The 20,321-nt window shown below is 54.9% G+C and overlaps 4 protein-coding genes across 4 annotated transcripts; 2 read left to right on the top strand and 2 right to left on the bottom strand.

The window, feature by feature from the left end:
* Positions 1 to 4,112: 4,112 nt before the first annotated feature.
* On the bottom strand, positions 4,113 to 4,373 carry CCMA1212_000436 (uncharacterized protein; the record flags this gene model as incomplete). The annotated part of the gene is made up of 1 exon (XM_073697904.1): positions 4,113 to 4,373. The coding sequence occupies one exon, from the start codon at positions 4,371 to 4,373 to the stop codon at positions 4,113 to 4,115; it is 261 nt and encodes an 86-aa protein (XP_073562923.1).
* A 745-nt stretch (positions 4,374 to 5,118) lies between these two features.
* CCMA1212_000435 (uncharacterized protein) lies at positions 5,119 to 8,235 on the top strand (the record flags this gene model as incomplete). The annotated part of the gene is made up of 1 exon (XM_073697903.1): positions 5,119 to 8,235. One exon carries the CDS (start codon positions 5,119 to 5,121, stop codon positions 8,233 to 8,235), a length of 3,117 nt encoding a protein of 1,038 aa, XP_073562920.1.
* A 1,568-nt stretch (positions 8,236 to 9,803) lies between these two features.
* On the top strand, positions 9,804 to 10,705 carry CCMA1212_000434 (uncharacterized protein; the record flags this gene model as incomplete). Its single annotated transcript, XM_073697902.1, has 2 exons — positions 9,804 to 9,857; positions 10,094 to 10,705. The coding sequence occupies 2 exons, from the start codon at positions 9,804 to 9,806 to the stop codon at positions 10,703 to 10,705; spliced, it is 666 nt and encodes a 221-aa protein (XP_073562921.1).
* Positions 10,706 to 14,573: 3,868 nt separating this feature from the next.
* Positions 14,574 to 15,604, bottom strand: CCMA1212_000433 (uncharacterized protein; the record flags this gene model as incomplete). Its single annotated transcript, XM_073697901.1, has 6 exons — positions 14,574 to 14,576; positions 14,638 to 14,802; positions 14,869 to 15,064; positions 15,116 to 15,162; positions 15,223 to 15,297; positions 15,362 to 15,604. 6 exons carry the CDS (start codon positions 15,602 to 15,604, stop codon positions 14,574 to 14,576), a joined length of 729 nt encoding a protein of 242 aa, XP_073562926.1.
* Positions 15,605 to 20,321: the final 4,717 nt, after the last annotated feature.

The following is a 20,321-nucleotide window of genomic DNA, read 5'->3' as shown; positions in this document are numbered from 1 at the left end:
CATTCATCGTTGTCGCTGTCATTGTTCGGCATGATGGCAGTGAGTTTTGCCGGCGGGGTGTCAATATTATGGCTTGATGCTCGGACCAGATAAGGCGCTGGGTGGTGCGAATGAGGCGATTTCCGTCCCGTTGACGATGGCGTCGTCAAAAGGCCTGTAGAGACGGTAAGGTTAGTTGGGTTAGGTAGGCTACCTAAGGTAGTACGTACCTCCTTGGAGCCAGGAAAAGAACCGACTGCCGCTCATCTCCTTCCCGTGGACACGAACACAAGCAGCCAATCAGGCGCGCCATGATATGATGCTCCAGCTCCAGGTGCCAGCATCTGGTGAGATGAAGAAACAGCCCGTCTTCCTGAACCGCTCTGCGTGTTTCGGAATTTGGCGCGGCTGCGAAGTTCATGCCGCCGCTGCAGGCCCATGATTGGCTGGAAATCATTAGTCACGCCCCTGCCGTCCGTCCCAACCGCTCCTCCCCTGGACAGCTTGTCAGGGGAAGAAATTCCGGATATGGTTAAGCGTCAGGAACAGGCTTCTGATTGGCCCGCTGAAACGGGGAGCGGTGCGTAGCGTCGGTCAGGGGAGTTTTGGGAAGCGGGGCTGCTCTCTGGGAAGCCGCGTTCGTGGGTGGGTTTGAGATTGTCACTTTTTTGTTAATTTCAACCTTTCTTCTTTTTCTTTTTTTTCCCCATTTCCACGGTCAACGGTACAGCTCAAAGGCTGCGACATGTAGATTATGTATCTGCTTGAAGAACGAATTCCAAGGCAATTTGCGAGCCACCAGCAAAACGTTGCATCTGTTGGAACAGTTGCGAAGCTTGACGTTATGTGTAGGCTTGGTCTCCTTATGATTCCGTACCTCAACGTGTGCAACGGGGTTCGTCAGGGCAGTGGTCATGGCGCCCGTGCTACTGGTCAAGTTCTCGTCGCCTTGACGCAGCACGTTTGTGGGGGAGATTTGCCTCGGCCGGAACCTGGTATGCAGTACGAAGTACAAGTGATTGCACACAGGTGTTTGCACACTTTTGGTCACGGACCTGATCCCGGCTCCCGCGGGCCTCTTCAGATGCCTGGCAAGACCCAAACCGACTCCAAGCCCTGAGTCTAAAATAGGAGGCTGTTAAAGAACGAACGCAGTAGAACGTCAAGTGATTCCATGGCCCACGTCGGTGCCCTTGAAGTCTCCGCCAAAGCATCCGCTCTCTATAAGAATCCCGGGTGACAGACTACCTAGTAAAACCTAGGAGTGGGTACATGCTGATGCATGCCTGTACCGACCTCGGGGAGAACTGTCAGCCTCATTTGCCGGGTCTGAATAAGATTGCTTTGAAGTCACCGTGCTCTGGCAAGCTGTCGCACTGCCGGGCCGTTATGGCAGAGTTGGGAGATGAGTCTGTGACAGACTCGAGAGCTCCGTCGTGTGGCTTGCCGGTCACTATCAAAGCGGTAAGTATTTGACTCGCTTGACGAGCCAAACAGTTGCCGAGGTTTCCCTTGGCGATGCCATCACCATAGCCACGTTTTCTCGGACATGGAGACGAATTAGCGGCCCGAGTTGATCGTCGCTTCGTCTATCTTGGGCTTCAGGATGAAATTGGGCATGTGGTGGGTCGACAGAGGAAAAAAAAAAAAAAGAAAAAAAAAAGAAAAGACGAAACGCCATCCGATTACGAGAAGGACTGTCTCATGTCTCACAGGACAGGGAGGTTCACGCACGCAGCATATACTAACGACATGCCAAGCGAGACCTTGGCTCGACCTTCTTCCCAAACGCCCCACGCCGGCCTATGTGCGGTCGTATGTCGGCATCTGTCACGAAAGCCGTTGGCATCAAGGTTGGCTGTCTCGGCGGGAGCGATTGATTAGCTTGTGTCGATCATGTGAAACCCGATGACACCTGTGCTATTTGTATCCAATTGAGGCTCTCGCTGGTATCAAAGGGCCATGGAACCCCCTTTTTGCTGCCGTGCTTCGTCTTGTGCCCGAATGTCCCGAGGCATCGCTTTGCCATCCGGCTGTTTCGGACGAAGAGCGGCGAGGCGCGGAGAGCCCTCCCATCTACCTAAACAGCACCTGCATGCGCGATGGAGCTCCGATGCAATGTAGGCGCTATGACCCGGGTGGAGGTGCTGGGCGGCAAGCGGTTGGGCAGCATATGGCTGTCCAGGTACAGATACAACCTGCCGCAAGGAATTGGGCCAGAGGGCTGCATGATGTCGATGCGACTGATGCAGAGTGAGGAATCGTTCGCAGCCGCAAACGGTGCGCCGGCGAATCACAGAGGTGTGGAAATGACCGCAACAGGAGCAGTGGTGACAGAGGTGCGATTCTGGCTGCAATTGCCAGTACAGATGAGCCCGTTCGAGTAGGCATCTTGTTTTCCGAGCTGTCGGTCGTTTGGCCGGCGAGTCTCGAGGCCGAGAAAAGCAAAAGGGGAATCTGTCTCAGCTGCAGTTCAGATCACATTGCTTTTTCCACGTCTCCTGATCTACAAGCGCGTATCAGTAACTGTACGGCATGCTCCGTATACCCACCCAACTGTCTATAAGGTACGAGTGGAATGCGCCCACAGCTCGACTACCTTCTTACCTCTCTGCGCTCTCCGAGCCAATAGACCATTCTAGGACCAATGCCATCCCATTGTTACTGTTGGACCAAGCAACTGATGCGCCACTCCGTACGAGGGGGTATCTGGGGCACGTAGTTTACATCGGGAGAGGGAGCATTCTCCGAGCGCATCTCCCGAGCACGCATCTGCCACTGTCAACCTGAGCACCCCTTCTGCAGGTGCATGTACATATGCGCACGTCGGCTGTGAATGCGGAGCAGCGACAGAAGTTCTCGCGGCGACAGAGTGCCTGTTGCTGAGTGGTGACGAATATCGCTTGCATGCATGCTGTGGAACGGGCGCATCACCCATTGAACCGACCGCTACCATGCCATCCCTCCGGTCGGCTGAGCTGCGATTGGGGCTCGAATTGCCCGTCAGGCGACAAGGTACTAGGCTGCGATATATGGATGTTTGAGTTTCGAGTCGCCCGCTGTGACAGATGCCATAGTGGGTGATCAAGGATTAACGGGGTTCATGCCAACAGCAGATGAGGTGTAAACAAGCAATAATGTGATGTAAGGGAGAGATTGGTATAAACTAGCAGTGCAAGTGTCAGGGCTGCCCTCAAGCTGTACCACTACTAGTTGCGCGACTGTCGCGCCGTGTTGTGTGGGAGGCGGGCAGCTAAGACCAAGCTGAGACGCAGCCGTTTGCACCTGCCCTTGGTCCCTGGGCAGCTAATCTCTGAGAGTTTTCACGTCTGACCACGAAGTACGAAAAAGGGTAAGATGAGTGCTAGGTGGTATGAAGTATCTACGTGCAGGTAAGGTAGGTACTAGGTAGATATCTGGCACTTCAACGGCAAGTTGAGAGAAGAAAGGAGCAGCGTCTGAGGCCAAAGTTTCACATTGCATCACGTTTGTCCATGTCGGTGAATCAGGGGAAAGCAGACTGTCCAAGACACGCAGCTGGTTCAACGACCACCTGCAACCCTCTCCACCAATCAGGCGCTCGTCTGCACCTTGCATGCAAGGGCCGCGTAAAAGCGTCTACATACGACTCGTTCGTCGTCTTTCCTCGCCATAACCTCAAGTCTGTCCACACAACGACAGCAACAGCAACAGCAACAGCAACAGCAACAGCAACAATTGACCACAAAGGATCAGCAGATTAACAGAAAAGCCAGAATTGAACAGAGACAAAAGTCTGGGCGGCCCCTGTTCCCAGGCGGTCCACAGCCCGCAACCCCCCCCTGCCGTGGCCGGAGACTGGGGGTACAAGTGGAGGCGCTGCCAGTGGGCGCTAGGCCGTTGAGTGGCTGCCAGGCCTGCCAGGCCCTGAAGTTAGTGGCTAGCGGCCTGTGGTTAGCGGCCCGCCGCCCAGGCACGAGAGCCCTGGAGGTGCCAGGCACACTAGGCTCTAGCCCGGCGGATGGAGAGCTGGAGGCCATCGCCAGCTCCAGTCGAGCTCAAGCCCCTTCTTGTCATCGCCGGCATCCTGATCCCAATTTCTTCTACCCTTGCCGGGCTCGCACGCTTCTCTCCACTCTTTTTTTTTCTCCTCTTCATCCGCTCACGGCCTCTGCCAGCGACCAGCTTGGCCCTCTTTTCCCCTTCTTCTCTTGTCCAGCAGGCGAAGTCGTTGGTTTCCCGCTCCTCCGTCCGCCCACCGCGCCCACACTCATTCCGCCCAGCGCTTTATCAGCTTCGAGGTTACCGTCCGTCACCGCCGTGTTTGCAATCGACGACTGGACTGCGCCTTGTCGATAGCTGCCGCCTCGAAGCATGCTCTCTTGCGCGGCTCTGTGATACCCGACACTCCTCATCGTGTTCCGCTTCCTGGTCTTACGACGCCTACGCCCATAAACCCCTTTTGAGTGGCGAGTCCGAGCAGCTGCTCCCCTGCAGCACCATCGACAACCAACGCGCAACACAGCCAAGGGCCGTTTCTGGGCACCCATTCTGCTGCGAGGCTGTCCTGCAGGTACCCGTCGACCGTCACGCACAGCGCAAAGTCTCGCTGCACCTCTCGAAAAGGCATCCTGCATTTGACAGCGCCCTGGGCCTCTCTCAATCTCTTCGGCAATCGGATTCGCAATTCTTTCTTCTATTTATTCGTTCTCTCCTTTCGCCTTCTCGTTACAAGGCTTGGCATCCCATTTTCCCATTGGCACTTTCCTGGTACGTCAACATTTCTCTTCTAGCCAACGTATTCGCATTCCAATAGAGGACAACACGCGACATTTCGAGATAAAGGGAACAAGGAAAGGAACGAAAGAAAGGAAGGGTAAAAAAAAAAAATAAGCAGGCTGGCGCAACTTGCGGAAAGAGGTGGACGATACAAACCTGATTTGACCCATCGCCCTCATCCTCGCGTCTGCCACATATACTATGGTTTGCTTTTGCGCTTGATATCTGACGGCTTTGCTGGAGGTTCAGATTACCACGCGACATCCACAGGACGCAGTGGATGAACTTACGACACGACATCCGATTCGCTCGGTCCAACTCGCTCGGTCCAACTCGCTCGTTTCAGAACGCCACTGCCTATAGTTGAGCCATCCGATCAAAATGAACGTATTCAGAAACAAGAAAAAGGGCAAGGAAGAGGCCGAAAGTGCCCGTCCGTCGATGGAGTCCGAGTCCTCCAGCCCCTTTCGAATGTTTGGCAAGAAGAAAGGCCAAAGCGAAGAAGCCAAGCCCGAACTCGACATCAGCAGTGCTCTGCCCCCCACCGACGACTTCAGAACCAGCTTGCTGATGACTGGACTCTCGGCTCGATTCTCTATGCTGCGCGAGCAAGACGACCCTACCACCAAGGTAGGCAAAGCGAGCGATGACAGCGTACTCTTCCCCCGCGGACAATCAAATTGGAATCTCGGAGGGCTACAAGATATAGCCGAAGTGGAGTCCATAAGATCGCCCTCCATCTCCCGTCTGGAGCCCTTCAACATTGATGACTCTGGAAGCGTCATGAACCGGGCGAAGCCTGTGGACGGAAACACTCTCTTTGGCGGCCGACAAAAAGTCTACAGGCTCCCGGCGAACGGCTCTGGCGCGGGAAAGGACGGCCCCATGTCCAGCCGGACGCTACTCGAGGATGATGTCGGCATGTCGGCTTTCCAGAAATGGCGGTTGGCCGAGAAGGAAAGGCAGATGGCCGAAGGAGGTGATTCCTCTTTCAACGAGGCGGCAGACCTCGAGCCTCAGTCAGAACCCCAGTCGGAACCACTGCGGGAGTCTCAGTCAGAACTGCTGTCAGAGTCCCGGTCTGAGACTAGTCGGCGACGAGAGACAAGCTCAACAGTTTCGTCTGTTGCCGCTCGCTACTCTACCGCGACGTCGGTTACTTCGCAAGGCGCGCCGTCCGTTAGGGACTCTCAGTTCACGGCATCGACCTCGTCGTCTTCTGCGGAGCGGAGCGTCCTCCGGACACGACGTCTCTATGAGCAGGGCCTAAGCCGTGATCTCCAAGACCAGCAGTCGTCAGCCATGTCCAGGATGGACCACCTGTCCAAGGGACGCCCCTTTGCATCTGCGGTACCCGACGGGGCTTCACCAACTGCCAGTGTCTTTGGCGATCGCATTCTGGAGCGACGGCCGATATTGGCAAAGGCTAGTGCCCCCAACCTGCGGTCGTTCACTCCCTCGGCCACCAACTCTGCATCCGCATCTCCTTCTGAGACCAGTTCCAAGTTTCCGGCCGCTGGCCTCTCCAAGTCCAATTTTGGCGTCCCGCCCATCAGCCCCCCTATGAGCGAACCAGAAGATCATCCGATGCTTGCTATCCAGCCCAACGACAGGGGCAAGGCCACGGCCATGGGCGTTTTCGAGAGACCAGCTGAGAAGTACGATGACTCCACCTATGCCCAGCGGCAGCTACAGCTTCAGCAGGGACGGGAAACACCGGTGAACCGCCACCGCTCTATGGAGTCCAGCGTCTCCGCCACTTCAGATATCAAGCCTGCGTCAGCGACGCAACCAGAGAAGGTCGAACCTGCGGCAGCCAAAGCAGTGGCCCCTGAAGATCCCCCTTCCTTCTTTGATGACAGCGACGACGACTCGTCCATGCTGAACGGAGCCCTGAACTCCATCAGATCGCCAAACCCAAGTCTGTCAGTCGAAAGGCCCGACGACGGCGATCATCCGGCCTTCAAGGGGTCCGCCACCCCCGCCCCCCTCTCGCTCGGCCCCCGAGGGCTGTCTGGCAGCCTTTCGGCTGCGCCCAGTCCTATGCCTGCCGCCCCGCAGGACTCCCCAACGCTGGGGCCGAACACCGGCGGCTTGAGTGGCATGGTGCGGGCTCATCTGCGCAGCGACAGCAACGCCTCCTCGATCTATCCCATGCCGGGAGAGGATTCGGAGCCGGCTAGGGCGCAGAGCGGCCTGAGCTTGGATCATGACCGCAGTCCAGGCTCGGCACCATCGGCCACCCATGGACGGCCGGCGATGTCCCGGTCACCTTCCCGCCCCAGGGCTTCCAACGACGACGCAGAGAGGGAGGAGGATGCATTCGCCCGTCACCTTGCCGATGGCGCCCGACGCGTCCGCGAGAAGCTGGGCTCCATGGTGGATTCCGAGATGGACAGGCCGTCTCCGATGACTGCGTCAGTCTTGGAGAGCCCCAAAGATGTTCCCCCCCCGCGAACGAATGCGTTGGGCATCCTAAAGTCCAAGTCTAGCCACACCTCGCTGTTTGACCGCCACGCTCGCGACCAGAGCCAGCCCAGGTCCATGAAGATGGTCATGTCGTCGACGTCCAACGGAAGTCTGCCGCCATCTCGCAGAGGATCCACGGAGGCCGCAGATGACTCGCGTCGAGGGCGGTCAACGCAAGCCCGAGAGCGACCATCAGACGAGGGAGCTTCGACGGACAAGGAGGACAACGTCCACGTCGGTCTCAAGGCATTCCGCCAAGCACGCCTCGAGCTCCAGAAGATGAAGGATCCGGAAACAGCGCCACGAGCCTCGGAACGACCTCCAATGAGCGCACGATTGGCGTCGCACGATGCCGTCGGCCCTCCACCAGCCATGTTTAACAGAAAGGCGCGTGACGAGTCTCGGCATGGAAGTGGTTCTCGCGCAACCTCCCGTGCAGGCTCGCGAGCGCCCTCTGAGCGAGAGAGGAGCGGCTCGGAAACGAGCAACACAGGCCCCCCTCCACTTCGACCGATGCGGCTAAGGAACGGATCGAATGCATACGACGACCAGTACATGCCGGTTAGTCCGCCAGGCAGTGCCAGAAGCGCGCCGGGTATGAGACATGGCCCTCCCAGTGCTCGACAGCGTCCTCCCTACGAGGCGGGACAGCCCTCCCCGATGGCCTCTCCCGTCGGCATGGGCGCGAGATCCAGAAACGGCAGCCTCGCCGGAGCGACGGCGTCGACGCCGAACCTGTTGTCGAATGCGGCGGCGGCCCCTCCGCTGCCACCAATCAATCCCCGGCGCAAAACCCTGGGCCGAGGCAGCGAGGATGGCATGCCGTCGCCGCGACTCCCCGGAGGCTTTCCCGTTCTGGATGAGTCGGATGACGACACTCTGGCCCAGCGCCGGCAAAAGCTGCGCAAGGCCACAAGCGAAGGCACCAGCCTGAGATCGCGAAACGTTCCTCCTCCCAGCAACGGCGTGAGGCCGCCCATGCCTCACGGAAGCAACCCCGGCAGTGGACTTCCGGGTGGCCTCATCTGAGGGCCGCCGATGCCCCTTTTCTCCTTTGAGGCGTGCTTGAGCGCATCTCGCAACTCATTTTGCCTCTTGTGAGGTGTCGCTTCCTACTGCTCAACCTCCTGAGGCAAAGGGAAAAGGACGACAAAGATACCTTTGCCGATTTCCGCATTGTAATACTATAACGGCTGTACCCCTATTAGACATGACATGTGCGCTTCCGAGTTTGTCTCTGATGCACTTTTTCCTTGTCATTTTTATGCGACATGTTCTTTCTCATTCACCCTGTCAACTTGCGCGTGCATATATACGTGTTGATCCAGGGATGCGATTTCTTGGGAGCGACTCTGTTTCCCTCTTTCTTCTTCAATCCTTCTTCCTCTTTTCTCTGTAAAGCAGCGATTTACTGGTGGAACACTTATCAGGCGGGAATTGAAATCATAATCACGGCGTCGGGATTTGCTCTTACGAAAGAGAGACATAGGTCTAGTGCAACTTGGCACACAGGGAATCGATTCACACGGGAAGGGAACCGGCGGCTGGGGTCGTACGTTTGGGAGACTTGATTGATGGTATCATGAAGCGGATGGAGCGGACAAGTTCCATTGGGCGACCAGATACTTTAGTGTAGGTACAAAGTAGTGCAATCGGTATCCTGGACGAAGGCTTTCAGGTGAATTCAAAGACGGGACCAAGAAACCGTAGCGTGCCCTTTATTTTGCCTGTTCATTTTTTTTTCCCGCGGAGAGCCGCTGCTGTGACGAAGCTCGTTGTCGGAGTTATAGCCGTTGGTCACTGGGTTTCTATTACTCCGAGCTTCTACCTGGACAACCAAGTGCCAGGTATGATGAATAGCATCGGCGAATCAGAGAGAAATGGTGGTCAACTGGTCTGCAAGTCTCGTCCGGCCGGAAACAAGGCAAAGGTCAAGCCGAGGGGCCTCGGACGACCTGTTGGAGGCTCCTAAGCTGAACCAAAAGAGGGCGTGCGAGTTACGTTACTTCGGGGTCTGTCGGCTGGCGGTCTCACACTTCTTTATTAGCTGCATTTCCTTTGGCTTCGGTGTGTGACTCGACAGGAGACCGGCAAAAGGGGGAGATGATAGGGCGGGATTGATCCTCTTTGTGTAATTGTCTTGCATCTCTCCCCCACGTAAGGTAAGGGGATCTTGGGGAATAACGGAGAGGGAGGGGTTATTTCTCCGGGATCTGACGGTGCGAGCTCTTCTTCTACCGTTTGACAACACCATAATTCTGAGATCCTTTATGAATATATGAGAGCCGAGTTTCCGTTGCGGTGTCACATTGTCTGATTCAAAAATATCGGTCTGTTTCTTGTTCCTGTTCCTTTACGTCGTCTATTGTCGACGCGATAACTGAGGAGGCAAGAAATAGTAGGTACGCTGAACTTCAAGGCGGGGTTGCGTGAGATTGAAGCTGCGAAGCTGAGGGAAACACGCCAAACGGCCGATTTTGCACCAAGTTCTGACACCCTCAATCTAGACTCATCAGTCCTCGCGACCATTCTCGTTACTAGATCACGAGATTATACAAGGAGACCACAAAGTGACAAAAAAAAAAAAAAATAACACGATGGCGTTTATTCGACAGTACAAGCCCTCCGACTTTGATGGCATGGCTCACATTGTAAGTCGTCTCGAAGAATAAGAAAGCTTGTTTGCCTCTTCCCCCAGCTTTCCCCCAACTTTTCCCCAGATGTCATCAAACAGATGCTTGGCTTGTGTCCGGTTGCCGAGATCTGACGGTGACGATAAGCTTCCGCCCTGCCAAATCTTTTCCCCATCCTCGTGACCCTTTCTCTCTCAGTCTCACTCTCACTCCCCCCCCTTAAATCTCACTCTCACACTCTGTTTTCCCACAAGTGCCGCGAAACGCTCAATCCCGCGCTCGCCTCGTCCGCGCCCGGCCGTCGTCTGGCCCCCTACGTCTGGACGCACCAGTACACGCACCTCTCGCCAACGACATGCTTCGTGCTCGACGACGGCGCCGGGCGTCCCGTGGGGTACTGCATCGGGTGTCCCGACATCCCCGCCTTCGTGGCCGCGTACGACTCGTACGTGAAAGGGGTTCTCGACGTCTCGCAGGAGGTCCAGCGACCGCAGGATCTAGAGGCCAAGGAGCCGCTGTTTCTGGCGGACGGGAGCGTCAACGAGGTGGTTCTGGCACGGCTGGCGTACAGCCCGCGTTTGTTGCTGGTGGATGGCAACGAGGATCTGTTGGCGGAGTACAAGGCGACGATGCACATCGATTTGCTGCCCGAGGTTCAGGGACGGGGGTGGGGGAGGAAGTTGATTGAGAGGTTTGTTGGGAGCGTGAGGGGGGTGAGGATGGAGGATGGGAGCGAGAGTCGGGGGATTTGGATTGGGGTTGCGGGAGATAATGGGAAGGTTGTGCCGTTTTATGAGAAGCTTGGGTTTAGGATTAAGGAGAGGCCTGTGGAGGGTAAGACTTTTTTTATGGTTAGGGATTATTGAGTGTTGGTGGTGAGAAGTGTACTGACGAGGAGGGTCGTGGGTTTGATTGAAAGGTTTTTGTATTGTTTTGTATTGTTTTTCTTCATGGATTATAAGCTATCCTATCCGTCCCAGTAAATCAAATCGAGTCGATCCAGCAGGGAAGAGGGGAGGAGAAAGACCAAAGAGGAAGCGTCAGTGTGCTTCTATGGTGATAGTACAGAATTGCCCGCAAACAATCACGCCGTAGCCCAAGAAAACCGATGAACCCAAGAAGTGCAGAGAGATGATCGCAAAGAGTGCTTTGTCGTTAAAAGAGAAATAAGGGTATCGCATCGGAGATCCACTCCGGAAGAGAGGAAAAGAAGGGGCGCTTCGGTCGTGTAGGAGGTCGAGTATAAGAGCCAGCCTTTGAGGTTACTGGCGGCTGGAGGGAGACTTCATGAGGTATCGTGCTGTGCCTTGATGTGGTGCTGATGACGGTGTGAGTACGTGGTCGTGAGATCTATAGTAGGGCGGCCAAGACGAACTTGGTGATCAAGGCTTGGTCGTCTTGACGAGGCTTGTACAGTCGTTTAGCACATCGGGCAGTGAGAGCACTGCTTGTGGCCGCAGCAAGTGCAGGTCGTGCTGATGACAATCATGCCACCGCATTGGCAACAGTACTCGTAGGCAGGCATGACGGTGGAAGTAGTTGGTAGTTGGGGAACTTTGTCTTGCGAAGAGAAGTTGTCGTTTTGGTGTAGAGAGAGAACAAGAAGAAGAGGAAGCAATGAAGAGCTGGGGAGGGAGAGGGAGAGGGAGGAGGAGCAGGAGGAGGAAGGTCAACTTATTATAGTTCAAACAAGGCGGCTGTCTGAGAAGGGTGGGCAGGCTAAGAGTATGGCAGCTCACTAGCGAGTTCAAGGTTGCAGCTAAGCATCGCCAGTTCAAGACGACATGAGACATGCTATGCTAGTACGGGGCACAACGAGGACGTCTGGCAGCCACAAGGAAGCCGTAGCATCACGGAACTTGGTGGAGATGGCAATAGTGAGACGAGGAGACATGGCAGGACGAGCATGTGGATATGGATGGGATGGGGATGGAGTTCCGCACTTCGGAGAGATGATTGGCAACAGTCTACTGTAAGACGGCACAGCCCAAAAATCGCAGCCTTCACACGACCATCTCCGAGACCAAGAGACACCAAGGCGAACTTATCAAGATTCTGATGACGCATTTCCATCTGTCATGTACCGCATCAGGGCAATTGGGGCGCTGCCATAGGTGGGATGGGCGCACAAACGGCACAAGGACCGGATGGGATGCGCCAAAAACTGTGGCGTCGACGCCAGGCAGGGATGCTTGCGATCTGCCCAGTTATTCTGGGTGCGGCTTCGTGAAATGAAATTCCGGGGTGGGTTGCAGAATGGCGTGGGATCGTTGATTGGGCCGCCGGGGCCGTCGGGACGTGCAGCTGGAGGGACCCAAGAATTCGATTTGATGTTTTTTGATGTCGTTGGATTTCCATGCGAAGCTGCTGTTTCCAGTGAGGACATTGCTGGTGTTTTTTCAACGTGAGAGATTCGGGAGTGTTGAAGGTATTACTGTACATCAAAGGCCGGAGTGGTGCCGACAGAGGAGGGGCAATAACGATGACGGAGGTTCGTTTCACTCTCTTCCCTCTTTTGCCTTGCTCCCTCTTCTTTCTCAGCAGCATCGAGATATCAGAGAAGCTCTCCGATTCCACCCGAGCTCTTCTTACACATTGCCACTTCTACAAATTACCAGAGAAAAACAGACAGAGCGTGGGATGCTGTTCTCCATCTTGTCCGCCCATCTCGCTTGCATCGCATGACTGCTTAACAATCAGCCCATTCCGCATCGCCTACAGCTTGGCTCGCCCAACTTCGTCCCCCTCAGCAGGCAGAAGCCGTCAATCCCCCACGCCACCCCCAGACCATCAACACCACCCCAGACAACGACATACGAGATCCATACCTACGTATAAGCCACCACACACATCAAAGAACATTTGATGGCTGATTTTGGCTGAAATGGTCAGAGTTTAGGGGTGGTTCCGGCCCGGCTAGCACGACGCGGACGCGGTTCGACGTGCGGGGAAGCTTCATGCACAGACGAGTGGCGGCAGGGATGCCGGGACAGCCAGCAGCCAACAGCCAACAGCTAATATTTGCTGCTGCAGCTGCATGCTCTTTCGAACCACATGCCTGCAACTTCAGAGGCTGGTCGTGTGTATGAAAGTGTACTTGCATGCAGTAGTGCTACTAATATTTGGCTGCAGGCAGACCTCTCGTGCCGGGTCTAGGCTACCCGCATCGACTCATGAATCCTTTTTCCGTCTCAGCCGGTGTTCTCTCTGTTTCTCACGCACCACAGCTAGCAGATGGTCATCTCTCCCGAGCGAGCAATGTCGGCCTCAGCCATGACAGAAGAACATAATATCGAGGAACCTTGATATTAAGAACATTTCCTTGGGTCCTGGTACATGAGAGCAAGAGAAGAGGCGAGATCCAACAAGATCCAGCAGGATGCAAGGGATCGACGACTTGGCGGCAGCCTTATGACGGATGCTCGCAGCCAAGCCCAATGTTGAGCGGCCAAGTGCGTCTCGTTACGACGATAATGGCTGGATGCCCAAAGGGGCTGTGGTTGTGGCGAACCGCTCTTCAGCGCCTGCAACCTTCAGACGTCGCCTATCCATCGAAATTATCCGGAACGTCAGCCTGGTTGTCTGCCATCGTGCCGGACAGGGGTACGTATCTCGTCCATTCCAGACCGCGGGGCAATCCGGGGAAGCCATCCAGCCGCTCCCTCTTTGTGTCCATCGACGTCACTGAAGCCGCCTGTTTGTGCTGCCTTGGTCTCGATGCTTCCCAGAGGTAGAACCTTCGACGGCTCCCCCCTTGAGTGATAAGTTGGCAAGTCACGAGCACTCGTGCATGGCACATATTCATCACGGCGCAGATGCCTTCTCCGGATACGGATCCTGGGGCGATACTGGGCAGCATTGCACGACAACATGCTTGCGATGGAGCTTCAGGGAGCTGCATATCATTGCCATGGTACGAATTAAGCCCTGGTCACAAGCTGCTTCTTGGCTTAGATGGTGGCGGATTGACGCGCACATCCTGGTGCTGCTGCAGGCCAAAGAAAGCTCTTTTAAATGCGGATGCGCGTACTTGTTTGGATGCATACGGTATTAATCGTCGCCGTCCAACCAGCGGTGCTGCACCTGCTACAATATCGCAGAAACCCATGACCAACTTTCTCACATACCCTACGAAGAAGTGCCCCTCAGGCCGGCATGACCGGAGCAGATCCCGATCGAGGCATTGCTCTGTTGCCTTTTGCTGTTGCCATCGTGAGCAGCGTTAATCGGCATCCTTGAATCCAGATGCAGGGTGCGACCTTCATGTTTTGCCGTCTGGGGTCCCCTCATCCTGCGTTGATGAGCACACACGACTCGAATGCTACCACGTGCAACCCTCTCGATGAGTCTTGCTATCGGGATCGAGGCCACACAGCCTGAACCGCGAGCCTGTGGCGCACAAAGAAGGGTGTCGTGTCGCGTATGTTCCCCGGAGCCAGATCGGAGAGAGATCACCGTTCCATTCGAGCTGAACCCTGCGAGGACAGGTGTTGGTCTTGCACACTGATTTCAGGAAGCCAGTGCGGTGATTGGGGGGGTCCGAACGGACTCAGAGGCACCAAAACGGCTTGTGAGTAAGAAGTGGAAAGATGAAGTTGGCATTCTTTGATAATCTGTGGCAATACTGGTATCTTACGTCTAGTCCTGTCCATCGACTCCAAGGATCAATTACTGCTGCCCCCCTCGACCATCACCTCAACTTGCGCACGTCTACCGCGTGCAGTACACGCGCATTCACTGGATGAGATGCGTAGCCTACGCAACACGCTCGGCATGAAGTTTCACTCGGTGCCAGTACCCTGTCCTCGACGGGCTGCTTCCTGAGATAGGTCATTCCGACACCGCAAGTGCGGCAGAACGTTTTACTCGTCAGGCCCTCCGAGAATGTATATCGGCCAATATCGTCCTCGGATCCCGAGAGGACCATGTTTTCAGGTCTTGGGAAGAGCCAAACGTATGCGTTCTGTGTTGCCAAGCTTAGAATAGTGGCAGAGCGACGGATCAACTCATGGTGGAGGACGCAACTTACCCTCTGGCAGATGCGACAGTTGCAGACGACGACTCTCTCATCGTCAAACTCTTTCAGGGGCTTGCATGAAAGGGCCACGGTTATGGCACCGCAGTGGCAGCTTCCAGTGTAGAGCTGGCCGCCATCAATATTAGGCGGCATGCCTCCTTTGTGCTCTGCAGGCTGGTATTGGTCGCCAATCTTGGAGTTGAAGATGCTTTGCCCCGTTACTTCCAGCTCTGCTTATATGGGCAATAGTCTTACTTACTATTTTCGTTCCAAGAGGTCCACGTCGACGTCTTGCAAGGCTCTGGCCTATTCGCTTCTCATGAGCAATTGTTTCATGAAGAGCGGACACACACTGCTGAGACTCACGTTCAGCACCAATCTCATGTGCGCAGGGCCGTTTGGCATTCTCGAGAGCATGCTCGTTGCGCATGTCGGACAGAACTGTACCCAGTCAACAGCCGAGTGAGAAATATCATGCAACCATTTCTCGAGCCCACTTGCATACCTTGTGAATTTTGCTTCCTGGCCCGAACGTATACGACTTGAGATCCTCTTCGCTCCCATTGGCAACTCTGAAGTTGGCCTCCTCGCTTGTCGGAACGTATAAGTTGCCCATGCGGCTGCAGAAGCTGCAGTCGCATTCTACGACGATTTTCAGCTCGGGGAGGTCAATCTCGTAGGTGAAGGCGCCGCAGTGGCAGGATCCGCGGTATGTGCGCCGATTCGGCGGGTTCTGGGTCTGTGTCATGGCCAATCGAACGAGGTGAAAATACGGCCTGAGGTGCGGATGAAGAATGCTTGTGAGTATTCGTAGAGTGTAATATAGGATGTACTGTATGCCCTGAACACCTCTCATTCCTATACTCATATATATAGATGTATATATCACCAGTATCCCGTAATGATCACTTTCCCCAACAAAGTGCGCTTTGATAGGTATGCTCACGCCAGAGGAAACAGATTAGCGCCAGATGGCATCGGCCTACCCCTGCCTACGGCAGATCCGAGTCTAGAAACAGGGTGACGGCCGGTGGGCCAAGCAAGGCGGCCGGGGACGGATATGGTTTTACGTAGAAATGGAAGGTGAACTAGATCCGTTGTCAGCGCTGTAGGTTGTGTGCGGTTTGAGGTGAGGGTTCGGTATAAGGCGAAGCTGAGGTCGTTCGTTGGGACTCTGGGAGGGCTGCGGTGGCAGGCTGGAAAAGGAATGTATTTTTAATTCATTGCAAATCTGGAGTACCTATATCAGATGAACCATGTACTACAAACTGCTCTCGTATTGCGTGTAAAAGGACGTATCGTGGTTTTGATATCACTGTCACCACTCGTCTTGGCATCACTAGATTATACACCATGCTGCCCAGCGTACAACGTCAAGATACGTCCACATCAGAGCAACGGACGGCCGAGAAGAATCCACAACACCAATTGGAAACTGTTCTTTCAACTGCTCTTGGCCGAATCATCTCTATTCCGTCGGACGACGTTTGTTGACTCACAGCTGAGGGATGCCTTGCCATGCAGGTCCACTTTTTCTTTGTTCAGTAATCATTTGTGTTGAAGCTGAATTCTGTTGAGGTGGGAGGCCGAATCTCGGATATTCTTTGGAGGGGGGGGAGAGTGACGGTTTGAATCGGGGGTAAGGTGTTTGGTTTCAGAACAGTGGTCTTGGGTTATTTTGATTTTTCGTTGTAGCTGTGTATGTGGATTGAGTGAAGTGTGCCCCTTCAGGGTCTGCAACCAGGCATCCCAGTCGTCAGGACCCTTCAGCTGTGTTGCAGCTGGAAGGAAATTTAGTTCGTAGGGCCTTGAGGGCATCGTCTATCGCTGAAGTTTGTTGTGCCATCTTGGATGGTCTTGGGGGGGGGGGATCGTCATCAAAAGTCAACTGCAGCTTCCTCGTCAACGCCTGGGGCAAAGGAAGCTTCGTCTTCGAGTAATGGGTCAGGGGAAGAACGTCCTGAGTTCACGAAAAAAAGGTACAACAAAGTCTCCAAGTTTGAGATCAAACGGAAGAGAATAACGGGCCTGAATTGGCCAAAAGAAACGACTCGACGAGGCTTCGTCAGTCGACAAGGGTGGGCGAAATTGGCATCGCCAGGAACGTCGCGAGATCGCGAAAAAAACAAGATCAAGATTATGAATGCAATGCAGTGGATTGCAGGGGCTCATAACCTGATGAACTCGGAACTAGGCAAAAGATCAATTGGGCCTATCTGGCTAGCTACACTAGGATCTCGAGCGTCGCGTTGACGCGCGGTGGCTCAGCTGAGGCCTTGTAGACCTCATGGTTGCTCGAACAGTGACCTCTCGGGCAATGTAGTGTACGTCATCTGTATTGGTGCTGGCGTGATGAGGTGCAAGTTTCGCTCTATCCGGATGCTGGCCGTGGGCCAGCACCCGCACTGCTTCCTTGAGCAGGTGGTTCCGAAGACATTTGTCAGGACATGAGTCGATGAGACGGATGAAACTGAGACCGTATGAGCTCGATTGTAGACACAAGACATATACACTCAAGGCGTCTTACTCAAGTCAAGCTGCCATCTCGCGAGAAGAAGGGAGTTCTCACATCCAAGTTTCTCGCCAGGGTCTATGATTGGACTTACGGCGGCGGGTCTAGGCGACCGTCGCCTTGGAAGGCACCCATTGAAGTCCGCGATGATGAATTTTGTAATGCATCGTGAGTTCAGCGAGGCTTTGTGCGAAAGCGCCATGTACTTCCAATATACTTGCGAGTCGTAGGAGGTAGATCCGAACTTGATGCACCGTCTTCAAATGGAGGTCAAATAATTTGGCTTGCACTCCAGCTCCAATAAGGGCCACGCCCTCTATGTCTGTAAGTGTGTTGGCAGGTCTTCCCAGTCGCGTCTACCACGGTAGGCCGGCATTTTGAAAGAGGACTATATCAGGCGTGAAGGCGTCCGGCTCAGAAACATCCAGTCCTGGTAAGTGGCTTCTTCTTGATCCATCTGAATGGGTGTGGGTGCTCTGAGACAGACATTCAATGAATCCAATGTAGTCGTGTTGAATGGAGGTCAACGGTTCCAGCCAGGGCAACCCCGGCTCGTTTGGCAGTCGACGGGCGACGAGAGTAGGCGATGGAGGCGATGCCGCAACTCACATCTACTTGCTGTCTCATGTTTCGAGGCATCAGCGTGAATGGCGACGGTGTGATTATAGTCGTTGACCCTCAGGGGCTTCCTCGGAAGCGGCACCCAGCTCGGGAGACGTCAGACTGGTGCTGGATTGCTCTCTTTTGATTCTTCGATCGAACGATTTTCTTCCCTCGGCGACCTTTGTCCATGGTAGCTGGGAAGATGGTGCGTGGTACGTACGTCGTCAAGAGGACGCATGGTTTGTCACTGGAGCGTTCGATTTAGGACAGTTTGCGTCCGGCATGATTTCCCGCACAGTTCCCTTGGACCCCAGGTCGAGGCCGAGGTATGTAGTAAGTCCTTTTCCACTTCTTGATAAGGCATGGTGATGGTGGGTTGTGTAATGGCCTCTCAATTTGTAGGTCCTGTGTGCTGAAGCAGGCCTGCTGCTGTTTCGACGGCTCTCTTGCCAGTGTCTATTGCGAGCTTGAGAAGCCGGCGCGAGGGTCAGGCACTGTGGCCCTGGATGGTTGATGCTTGCAGGGGATTCGAGACGTTTGGCGGCATTGCACTGCACCGCCAAACGAGTGCTGCAATCTATAAAGGGCACCAGAAGGTGGAAAGGTGGCTTTTGAGTACATCTGGTGAGCCGTTTCTGTTCCGCCTATCTGTCCCCCTTCCGAGCAACTAGGGACGTAAAGATTGCGAATGCCTCCGAGAGCCACAGCTGTTGGCTCTTCGGGTTGCGCATCTGAGGGCGAAAGAAGGGCTCAAGGTCAGATACGGCAGTAGTAGTTAGGGGGGGTGATGAGATGCTCACTTACAAGTTCTGTATAGCCACGAGGATGGAGATTATCAATGTTCTTGTTGCCTCAGACACACTGTCCTCAAGATTCGACGCCTCAATCAGTAGGAGAGCCATGGGCGACGTTATGGATGCCGAACATGAGCTTTCGCGTGAAGAGGATGCTACGAAAGGAACAGGGTCGGCAGAGGGAGGATATGAAGGGTATACAAGGTTTCCTAGACGCTTCTCATGTCATCTTCCTCTTGTTGAGGCCGTAGAATGGGGGGNGGGGGGGGGGGGGGGGGGGGGGGGGGGCGTGGGGGGGGGGGGGGGGGGGGGGGGGGTACGGGGGGGGGGGGGGGGGGGGGGGGGGATGGGGGGGGCCGCCAGACATGCAGCTTACCGCAGTGTAGCTCTCTTTCACAGTGGTGTAGATCCATCTCTGCCTGCAACATTCAGTAGGTTTTCTATTTGCCTATAGTCTTGCTCAACGCCGTAAGCTGCCACGTTTGAAAGAATCTAGAAGAAACCTCTCCTGGCTTCTCGATCCCCTCATGTTGATGATGCTGCTGCTCCAACGGAGGCTGTCGGTGCAAGTCAATCGCGAGCGCTTACATGTTAGGCAACCGGCAGATCTGGGGAGCAGCCGGCCGTGATATGCCGGCAAGCGGAGCAACAAGAGCCTGGCCGGTTGAGTCAATGCACCGGCATGAATCCGGTAGGTGCATATTGTGGAAGCCTAGCTTGAATAGACAACAGTCGATCGAAGGCATCGTCAACCTGAGGCATCAGAGTGGACGTGGACATACATTGGCTTCAGCTTTTTGCCCTAGCCTCAGTGGCTGTGCCCAAGGCACCCTCACCAGGCAGATCCCCAGATCGAACTCTTTTTCCTGCCAAAACCAGCTTCCATCTCCAGCCAACCAGCTGCCTCGGTTGGTTCAGTTGCTCGACTTGCAAACGCCAAAGCGTCACTCAGCCTCCGGTGCGCAGACCGGAGATTTCATCTACTACATGCATCTTCCAGATTGACCCCCTTGCTAGCGCGGCTGTCTCTGCTCTATCGGTGTTCCTTTTTGCGGCATGTGCTACCATTCGTGATCCTGCGGCAAGGCCTGCCGAGAAGATGCGCGTTGATGACCGGTAACCAAATTCATTGATGCCTTGACGATGACTTGACCACCAGCATTCTGGCCAAAACTCTAGGCCCAGGCCGGTGACTGAAGTCGACGGCGGGTGAATCATCCGCCGCGTCTTACAAGGGAGCATGTGCCAAAGTGGAGGGCTCTCCAGCCCAAGGGTGGCTGCGGCTGAAGGCCAATGGACTAGGTAACAGCCCCCAGAAAGGCGAACTGGCCAACGGTCAAGGCAACGGCTTCGTTGCTGCATTATAAGTAGCGGCGGATGAGTTTCCTCAGTCGAGCGTGATTGGAAGAGGGCCATCGTCTGGTTGGGCTCTGTTGGTCGACCATTGGCCGAGTCTGGCAGCCATTCCACCTCGTCTCATTTCTTCGTCTGTTATCATATCCATCCCAAAGTCTTTAGACTTGTGCATCCAGAGACCTCAGCACAAGCTTGCAGCC

Source organism: Trichoderma ghanense (assembly GCF_004382785.1).
Source record: "Trichoderma ghanense strain CCMA-1212 chromosome Unknown scaffold_0, whole genome shotgun sequence".
Taxonomy (NCBI): domain Eukaryota; kingdom Fungi; phylum Ascomycota; class Sordariomycetes; order Hypocreales; family Hypocreaceae; genus Trichoderma; species Trichoderma ghanense.
The sequence above is the reverse complement of the archived record's forward strand: the minus strand, read 5'-3'. Positions and strand labels throughout refer to the sequence as shown.